This window comes from Protobothrops mucrosquamatus, unplaced genomic scaffold (genome assembly GCF_001527695.2).
Source record: "Protobothrops mucrosquamatus isolate PMUCROS unplaced genomic scaffold, P.Mucros_1.0 scaffold4072, whole genome shotgun sequence".
Classification (NCBI taxonomy): Eukaryota; Metazoa; Chordata; class Lepidosauria; order Squamata; family Viperidae; genus Protobothrops; species Protobothrops mucrosquamatus.
The window spans coordinates 141,230-150,908 of NW_015390003.1; the positions used below are offsets into that span (position 1 = coordinate 141,230).

At 50.5% G+C, this 9,679-nt stretch overlaps 1 protein-coding gene across 1 annotated transcript in view; it reads left to right on the forward strand.

Annotated features, from left to right (window-relative positions):
* Positions 1-449: 449 nt before the first annotated feature.
* Positions 450-9,679, forward strand: part of LOC114923503 (acrosin-like) — a gene marked incomplete at its 3' end in the record, with an annotated part of 11,968 nt that continues 2,738 nt past the window's right edge. The window contains exons 1-4 of the mRNA XM_029286561.1: positions 450-601; positions 1,028-1,296; positions 2,657-2,802; positions 3,067-3,401. Coding sequence (XP_029142394.1) covers positions 450-601; positions 1,028-1,296; positions 2,657-2,802; positions 3,067-3,401 — 902 coding nt within the window. The remainder of the gene's footprint in view (positions 602-1,027; positions 1,297-2,656; positions 2,803-3,066; positions 3,402-9,679) is intronic.

Genomic DNA, 9,679 nt, shown 5'->3' on the forward strand with positions numbered 1-9,679 from the left:
GATTTAGTGACCGTTCAAAGTTACGACAGCACTGAAAAAAGGGTCATGACCGTTTTTCACACTTACGACCGTTGCAGCATCCTCTTGGTCACCTGGATCAAAATTCGGATGCTTGGCCACTGACTCGTATTTACGACAGTCACCGTATCCTGGGGTCACGTGACCCCCTTTTGTGACATTCCGACCAGACCCACTTAATGACCGTGTGACTAACTTAACAACTGCAGTCACTCGCTTCACAATTGTGGCAAGAAAGGTCACAAAATGGGGCAAACCCCGCTTGACAATTGTCTTGTTTAGCAACAGAAATGTTGGGCTCTATTGTGGTCGTAAGTAGAGGACCACCCGTGTTTCCACCCAAAACCACAACTGATGCCTGGCCTTGTTGTTTCCCCTCAGCCTGTGGGGGGAGACCTTTGGCCCCCAACCCGGGTGACAACATACAGATCATGGGGGGCATCAACGCCTTGCCTGGCACCTGGCCGTGGCTGGTCAGCATCCAGGCGCCGTCTTCCAGGGGACCTCAGCACCTGTGTGCGGGGTCCCTCCTGACCCCCCACTGGGTGCTCACGGCTGCTCATTGCTTCGCATCGGGAAAGAGGTAAGGAGCCAACATCTGGCAGCCCCAGAGTACCTTGCAAGACCAGAGGTGGGTGGGTGACTCGGTTTGGAGTTTGCCACTTGGAGGCAGATGAAGGGGAACATCTGGAGTTGTGCTCGTGCTATTGTGCACCTACTACTCGCACGGAGCAATTCCCCCTCTCCCCATATTGGGCCACCAAGCCGGCAAGTTTGGGGACCCTTGGTTTAGATCAGGGGTCTTCAAACGTGGCCCTTTGATGACTTGTGGACTTCAACTCCCAGAATTCCTCAGCCAGGCACGCGTGCCTGGCTGAGGAATTCTGGGAGTTGAAGTCCACAAGTCATCAAAGGGCCACGTTTGAAGAACCCTGGTTTAGATCGACTGGAAGCTTGATGCTCACCTGGAGAGCTGATTTTGAAACATCCATTGGCCCCCTGCTCACAGATTGTCGCGACCCCAGAGGATCGCCATCGGCGCCACGGACATTTCCAATTTGCTGGACACCGTGCAGTTGCGTTCCGTGTCCCGCATCGTCCCCTACCAGAATTACAATCCACAGAGCAAGGTCAACGACATTGCGCTGGTAGAACTCAGCAGCCCGGTGACTTTTGATGACTATGTTCAACCCGCTTGCTTGCCGCACAGCCCCATGGACTCCGAAGCCTTGTTCTCAGACTGCTACGTCAGTGGCTGGCGCACCACCACCCAGAAGGGTAAGTGAAGAGGTATGTAAGCGAGCCAATTTAGAACTAAGGAGAATTAACCAGTGGAACAGCTTCCCTCCAGAATTTGTGGGTGCTCCATCACTGGAGGCTTTCAAGAAGAGACTGGCAGCCATTTGTCTGAAATGGTATAAGGTCTCCTGCTTGAGCAGGGGGTTGGACTAGATGACCTCCGAGGCCCCTTCCCCAACTCTGTCATTCAGTTATTCTGCTAATTCTGGGAATTGAAGTCCACAAGTCATAAGTCACTTCCTTTATGTTATCTTTTCCTGAATCCCACCAATTGTACTTGTTTTTCTATTCAATTAGTTTCCACTGTATTGTAGGTTTAACTGACTCTGAAGATTCATCATATTGATACATATTTATCAATCCACCCTGTATCTCTGTATACTCTGATGAATCTTCATTTTTGGCTATGTTAGATAACATAAATTGAATCTGTACATCTTCCCCAGAGATGCTTTTCGCTACTGACCCCAGTGATTTGGTGCAAAATGAAATACAGCAGGGTAAACATTGGAGACAAACACAACACATGATACCTATCACAACTATAAACACTAGTCCTATAAATATTTGTTTTAACCATCCAAAATTGGGAAGCCAATTTGTTAACCAACTCCAACCTTTAGAAAATGCTGTTTGTGCTACGGGTGGTGGTTTATCTTTTGAGCAGTCCTGCCTTCTCTGCTAGTTCAGGCTCCTGCCTTAACATTATGGCCCTTTTAGGAAGTGGGTGGTCAAGGCTGGGGTTGTGACATTATTGTAGATTTGCTGCACAGTGGTGGGATTCAGCCGGTTCGCACCACTTTGGCAGAACCGGGAGCTAATTTTTGGTTGGCCAAGCCCAGAACGGACTTCCAGAAGCGGCATCCACACAGAGAACCGGTTGTTCACGTCTTTGAATTCCACCACTGTAGATAGATAGATAGATAGATAGATAGATAGATAGATAGATAGATAGATAGATAGATAGATAGATAGGCAGGCAGGCAGGCAGGCAGGCAGGCAGGCAGGCAGGCAGGCAGGCAGGCAGGCAGGCAGATAGATGGGATTCAGCCGGTTCGCACCACTTTGGCAGAACCGGGAGCTAATTTTTGGTTGCCCAAGCCCAGAACGGACTTCCAGAAGCGGCATCCACACAGAGAACCGGTTGTTCATGTATTTGAACCCCACCACTGGACTTGCAGCTCATTTGGCTTTCTCTCAGCTACCTAGGATTCAGGCTGGAAAACGGGGGGAGACGGAGGGTGAAAGGAGGCAGAAGGCTCTTACAGAAGTAAGAATTATGAAGAGCAATCCTCAGAAAAAACAACAACATCCAGCTAATCTGTAATTTTTGCTCCAGGCAGGAAGACCTCTGCTATCTTGCAGGAATCCAGAGTGAAGATTCTGGAGACCAGCAAATGCAACAGCAGCTGGTGGTACAATGGGGCCATAAGCCCTCACACCTTGTGCGCTCGATACGAGGACGGAGGCATTGACACCTGCCAAGTAAGGAACTACTTTTTCATCCAGTGATAGTTCACTGGATCTCTTAGCATCTCCTGGTTTCTCCCTTCCGCTGGCTCATAGTGTGGAGGTATTTTGTGGACACCACCACAGCAAGCAGAAGATACTGCACACAATGCCTTGTAGTTTTCCTTCACCCAAGGGGACTCTCTCTCTCTCTCTCTCTCTCTCTCTCTCTCTCTCTCTCTCTCTCTCTCTCTCTCTCTCTCTCTCTCTCTCTCTCTCTCTCTCTCTTTCTTTCCACAGGGGGACAGTGGGGGGCCCTTAATGTGCAAGACCTCCCCCACCTCTCCCTTCTACGTGGTTGGGATCACCAGCTGGGGCAAGGGCTGCGGCGAGGGAACCAACCCAGAAATCTACACTTCCACACAGCCCTTCCTTGAATGGATCCATGGGGAAGTGGTGAAGATGGAAGGGGTGCTTCTCCGGGGGAAGAGACCCTCGAACAAAGCTTGGGCTAAACACGCGACAATGTTCCCAGCTTTCAAAGTTGCCTTGACACAGTTCCCCGAGAAATATTTGACGGAGGACCTGATCTACTTTCCTACGACTGAGCTTCCAGAAGTGGACCACGTCCTTTTGCCCGAAGAATCCCTTCCAGCAGCCCCTGACACCACTTATGAGATAGGCAGAGTGCTTCTGCCCACAGACGTTTCTTCATCATCCCCTCTGAATCCAGAAATGATGGCCGTGCATCGTACTAGATACTCACCTAGCAGAACGTGACCCTCTCCAAACCTTTTCAGAAGGCCAAATGAGAACACTGTCCATCTCCAGTTGTTGAAAGCCAGGGCGTGTCTTTCCCCAGAGACAGAACCGGGCATCCTTGTGCCCTCTGCATTCATCCCTCCTATAACTTCATCTTCATCCCTTGAATTTCTAGACTTCTCTCTGGAGGTAATGCTCGCCTTAGAACCCGCACGCGGTTCCCCCCAAATCAGGCCCACAGCTCTAAGCCCTCTCAGTAACCCTGGAGATAAATCTCGCTATAGGCCCCCCGGAGTAAAAGCAAATTTGGAATGTGTCTATCAGAAGAAGATCAGATAACCAAAGTTCACCAGTTTGCTGATGCTGTATACAGAAACCCCTTGCACCTTTTATGACTTGTGGACTTCAACTCCCAGAATTCCTGAGCCAGCATAGCTGGCTCAGGAATTCTGGGAGTTGAAGTCCACAAGTCATAAAAGGGCCAAAGTTCCCCACCCCAATATAGAAGATGACATTGCAACTCCATAGATCTGTCAGAGCTATTTTATTGGAGGATCCATAAATATCCAAAGATCGGGAAAAGTGAGACTTCGGGAAAAGTGGGAGCAGGTTTAAGGGGGATTTATCAACGGATCAGCGGAGAAACACCTAACACACAGATGATGACGTCTCCCTGGTTCGTAAAAGGTTTCAGGGGTATCCAAGGGGATCTCCGTCGACTTTAAACTTTCAAGATCTAGTCCCCAGATGTTTACACGGGGAAAATACTAAAGTGGACTTCAACTCCCAGAATTCCTGTGCCTGGCTGAGGAATTCTGGGAGTTGAATTCCACAAGTCATAAAAGGGCCAAGTTTGAAGACCCCTGGTCTAGATAAACTGATGTTCTTCATCCATCTTCTGAAAGTAACATTGCATCTGGGAATCTGCAGATACTCTGCAAAATGAATGCTCATGTCTCACTTATCATAGATGCATGGCTGGATCCTAAACTTTCTCTCCAAGGTCCATGGTCATCTTTTGTGACCATTGGCCAAAGCAGTATCTTGACTCTCAACTGGCCAGTTGCATCTGAGGACACACATAGGAGCAGATGCCGGCCCTTTCCCCAACACAATTATTTGTCCCCATCCTTCGTGTGTTCCCAAAGGTGCAGTGATGATGGGAAAGCACAACTTATGGCAGATGTTCAACTTGAGGTGGTCAGGAACAGATCTTTTAATGAGCATCTTTGGACAAAGGTGACCCCTTCAGCCCTGGACATCACTATAACACATGGACATCTGACCGAATGGTCAGTACACCAAGCAAATAAACTCTCTGCCTTGGCTTCATTTGTTTCACCGAGGGCTTTGGGATGGTTAAGATGATTAAAAAGGTCAGGAGAAGTGCCAAGAATCCTTTTTCTTCCTGGTAAATCTGAAGACTGCTGACTATTTGTGTGGCCCAGTTGTGAACAGGCCACAGCCCAGTATTGGCCCATGGGCCAGGGGTTGTGGACCCCTGTGCTAGAGCAGGGCTTTTCAACCAGTGGTATGGGTACTACCTGTGGTACATTGGTACCTGGCAGGGGGTACGCGACCATCCTAGAAAAGTGGTAGTGGGGGAGGGGAATGAGCTGAACCGGGGGCAGCACCGCACAAGCCTGAGCGAAAGACGGCTGGAGCTGCAGGGCTGTCAGGGCTCAGCGGAAGCACCAGGATCAGTGCCACTTTCCAGCTGATCGGCGCTTCTTCGGGGCTGTCAGCTCAGTGGAAGCGCCAGGATCAGCACCAGGATCCAGATGGAGCTCGGCGCTGATCCTGGAACTTCTGCTGAGCCCAGAAGAAGCACCAATCAGCTGGAATGTTGCAGCCTCTCCAGGGTCTTGTGATTTACATTCAGATGCTTGGCCACTGATTCATATTTTGACGGTCACAGTGTCCCAGGGTCATGTGAAGTGACCAAAACCTGCTGCAACCACCCAGCAGACGGGGGGGGGATAAAAACCAAACACCCCCCACCCCACCCCCGCTGCCAATCCTCAACAGAAATGCTCACAACAATGGAAACCTCGGACAGGAGGAAGAGTGCAGCCGGGCGGGCAGGCAGGTGTCTTGCTCAGCTGTGGCTTGGGGGGCACTTTTTTCAGTGCCATTACTACTTCAAACAGTCACTAAGCGAACTGTTGTAAGTCAAGGACTATCTGTGCTTTATCACTTTTTTTCCTTTTTTGGGGGGGGGGTCATCAAGTTTTTGACACCTTGCTAGGCGAATGGTGGTACTCGGATGTTGCCATATCCTAAACGTGGTACAATGAGTGAAAAGGTTGAAAAGCCCTGTGCTAGAGGATGGTGAGAATATGCATCTGCTTGCAAAATTGTCTCTCTAGGGAATCTGAGCCTGGACCCACATTTTTTTTATTATTTTTTTATTTTATTTATTATTAAATTTATTGGCCGCCCATCTTACCACAGGGTTTACTGTGGGCTGCTTACACCATTAAAAAGATAAAACTATACCATGCCTACAAACAATAAAAATACAATACTATAACAATATAAATGCTCAACTGCATATTGACCGGGCGCCTCTGCTAAGGTCAGTTGGGTGCTGCTGGGCCCTAGAAGTGGGAGAGGAACAGGATGATGGTTTCTAGGCTCACAAGGGGTCCTTCAGGAGCCCATGATGCTTTTCCAGAGGTGGGCACCATGCCTTGACCTAAGAATCCCTCTCTAGCTGCCCCGATACCCTTCCTCAGATTGGAATATTATTATTATGATACTAATAACTTCAGCAGCTCTTTCAGATTGTTCCAAGAAGAGTGCTGTCTCTCCAGGAAGCAGAATTAACAGAATAACTGAGTTGGAAGGGACCTTGGAGGTCTTCTAGTTCAACCACCTACCCAAGCAGGAGACCCTACACCAGGGGTCTTCAAACTTGGCCACTTTAAGACTTGTGGACTTCAACTCCCAGAATTCCCCAGCCAGCCCTGGGAGTTGAAGTCCACAAATCTTAAAGTGGCCAAGTTTGAAGACCCCTGCCCTACACCATTCTGGACAAATGTCTGTCCAGTCTCTTCTTAAAAAGCCTCCAGTGATGGAGCACCCACGAACTTCTGGAGGCAAACCGTTCCACTAGCTAATTGTTCTCACTGTCAGGAAATTTCTCCTTAGTTCCAGGTTGCTTCAAAGCTGAAGCATGAGGTGCCTCTGCCAACAGAGGCTCTTCCGGCTGACCCTGGTTCAGAAGTGGCCATGGTTGGCCTGCCAACAGAGGCCAACCCAGGCAGCCTCTGTCAGGAAGCTGAGTCTGGCATCGCATCAGCCGGTGCCTCTGCAAAAAACAGATGGATTCATTGTGGGAGAAAGAATAAATCCACCCCTTCCAGAGATCTTGGATTATGACTCACACCTGGCTGTCCTGGCTGGGGATGATGGGAATTGCAATAGAGCAGAACCAGACAGCCCCAGACCTCTGTGTCAATTCTGCAGCCACTTGGGGGCAGATGCTGATGGAAGCCGTCAAAGAGATGCATCTGAACTAGAAGGGCAGGGAATTGATTTTTATAGATACAAACATGCGATACAAAAGAATATTTGTAATTCGGGGTTGAACTGTGGGGTCCTTGGTGCTCCCCGAGCTGGGTTCTTTCCTTGCAGACCTTTCATGACCCAGTTAGGGAACATCATCGATGCTTAGAAGACTTGAGCATAAGCCCTCTAGCCTTGATGGTGTTACCTAGTTTGGCCATGAAATGTTTGCAAGAAACTAACAAAATCAGAAAGTACCAAGGATGCATAGTCGTCATCGTCGTCGTCGTCATCGTCGTCGTCGTCGTCCTCCTCCTCCTCCTCCTCCTCCTCCTCCTCCTCCTCCTCCTCTTTCTTCTCCTTCTCCTCTCTTCCAACCCCCCTCCCTTCTAGGTTGCCTAGTTGGGTCACAAAACCTGCAAAAAAACCCCAGCCAAGCTCAGAGAGCACCAAGCACAAACAATTGGTCACTTCCCAGGCCTTTCTCGTCCATCTTGCCTCGGCGTAGGGTGAAGCACAGCTGAAGTTCTCCCCGGCACTTGGCTGTAGCTCTGGCCTCTCAGAGGCCCTCCAGCCCAGCCCGGAAGGCCTCCATTCAGCCGGCTGGACCCCCACATTCCACCGAGAATGTTGACAACTGCAATTTCTCTGCCTGATGTCACACAGCGCGCATTCTATGATGTCAAGCGCGAGAGACCTGGAGGATGAGGAAGCTGCTCCCCTGCCTTCTGGCCCTCATCACAATCTGGACGGTGCACGGCCAGGAGGACAACTGCAAGTAGGTGGGAGCAAGCTGGGCAGGGTGGGGTTCGTGGCTGTCTCCGTCCGCCCCCACCTCTCTGCGCAGAGGAAGAGGGGTGGCTGGCAGCTCCACAGGTCACAAGGCAGAAGCTCTGCCAGCTTGGACACCCACGGCAGGCAGGTTCCTCAGCGACCATCAGTCAGTCAAGAAAACGCCCAATCAGAGCACAAAATTTGTGGTGGTGGGGGGACGGGGCTATGAGGGGCAGGCCAAGCCCCCCAGCATGGGCTGTGGAATAAGACCAAGAGCAGGGGTGGACTCGTGGACTTCAGCTCCCAGAATTCCTGAGCCAGCACAGCTGGCTCAGGAATTCTGGGAGTTGAAGTCCACGAGTCATAAAAGAGCCAAGGTTGCCTACCCCTGGTCTAGGGTCTCCTGCTTGAGCAGCGGGGTTGGACTAGAAGACCTCCAAGGTCCCTTCCAAGTCTGTTCTCCCAACGACATTGAGAAAGAGCGGCTAGCTCCTTGATTTGAAGGGAGCAGCCACGTGTCTTGCTACAAGAAAACGCACAGAACACACAGACACACAGACACCAACACACACAGACACGGAGTTTAGGAGTAAGTTAAACCCCCCAACCAACCGGTGCGTTGCACTCTTCTGCCACCTAGAGGTAGCTTTTCAGAAGTGCGCCATGTGTAGGGCAACCATCACTTGTTCATCTCCTCTTTTGTCACCCACTTCGCTCCCCAAACTACGCGGTTGTTGCCAACGATGAGGGTTCTTCACACCATGACATCATCCAAGAAGCCACTGAGTCTTTTTCACTCTGTGCTACCCAATCTCTGTGTGTATTTACCCACGTAGCAGGGCTGCGGAACTATTAATTACCCTTCCGATTATCTTTCTTACTGCCCCCTCTTATTGGTATTGCGACAACAACAACGATGATCATTATTCTGTCACTTTGCATGTACATTTGGAGCTTCTGCACCAGAGGCAAATTTCTGGCAAAATAATGCTCAAAATTGTGGTTATATGACCATTGTTGTTGTTAGTTGCGAAGTCGTGTCTGACCCATCGTGACCCCATGGACAACGTTCCTCCAGACCTTCCTGTCCTCTACCATCTTCTGGAGTCCATTGAAGCTCATGCCTCCTGCTTCAGGGACTCCATCCAGCCACCTCCTTCTCTGTCGTCCCCTTCTTCTCTTGCCCTCCATCTTTCCCAGCATCAGGCTCTTCTCCAGTGAGTCCTTCCTTCTCATTAGGTGGCCAAAGGACTTGAGTTTCAACTTCAGGATCTGGCCTTCTAAAGAGCAGTCGGGGTTGATCTCCTCCAGGACTGACCGTTTGGATCACCTTGCAGTCCAGGGGACTCGCAGGAGTCTTCTCCAGCACCAGAGTTCAAAGGCCTCCATTCTTTGGCGCTCAGCCTTTCTTAGGGTCCAGGTTTCTTAGCATTCCATCAGCCAAGGACCCGGGGCAGGGGCGGCGGGGTAGCAGTCATTATAAGGGAGAGCCTTTGTCCGAGGGAGACCACTGTGCCTCAGATAGACGGTGTGGAGTCCCTCCTGGTGAAATGGGGGCAAGGGGTTCAAGTGGGTCTGTTGATTATATACCTGGCTCCCTGCTATGTATCAACAGCCCTGCCTGAGCTGGCCGACGTAATAGCCGGGGTGGCGGTTGCGACCCCCAGTCTTATGGTCATGGGGGATTTCAACCTGCCATCGGTGGGCGAGGCGTCGGCGGCAGCTCAGGAGTTCTTGGCTTCCATGACGGCCTTGGACTTGACCCAGTTGGTACATGCCCCCACTCACACGGGGGGACACACACTAGATCTAATTTTTATCTCTGGCCAGTGGCAGAATGATCTGGAAATGGGGGAGGTAGTTATTG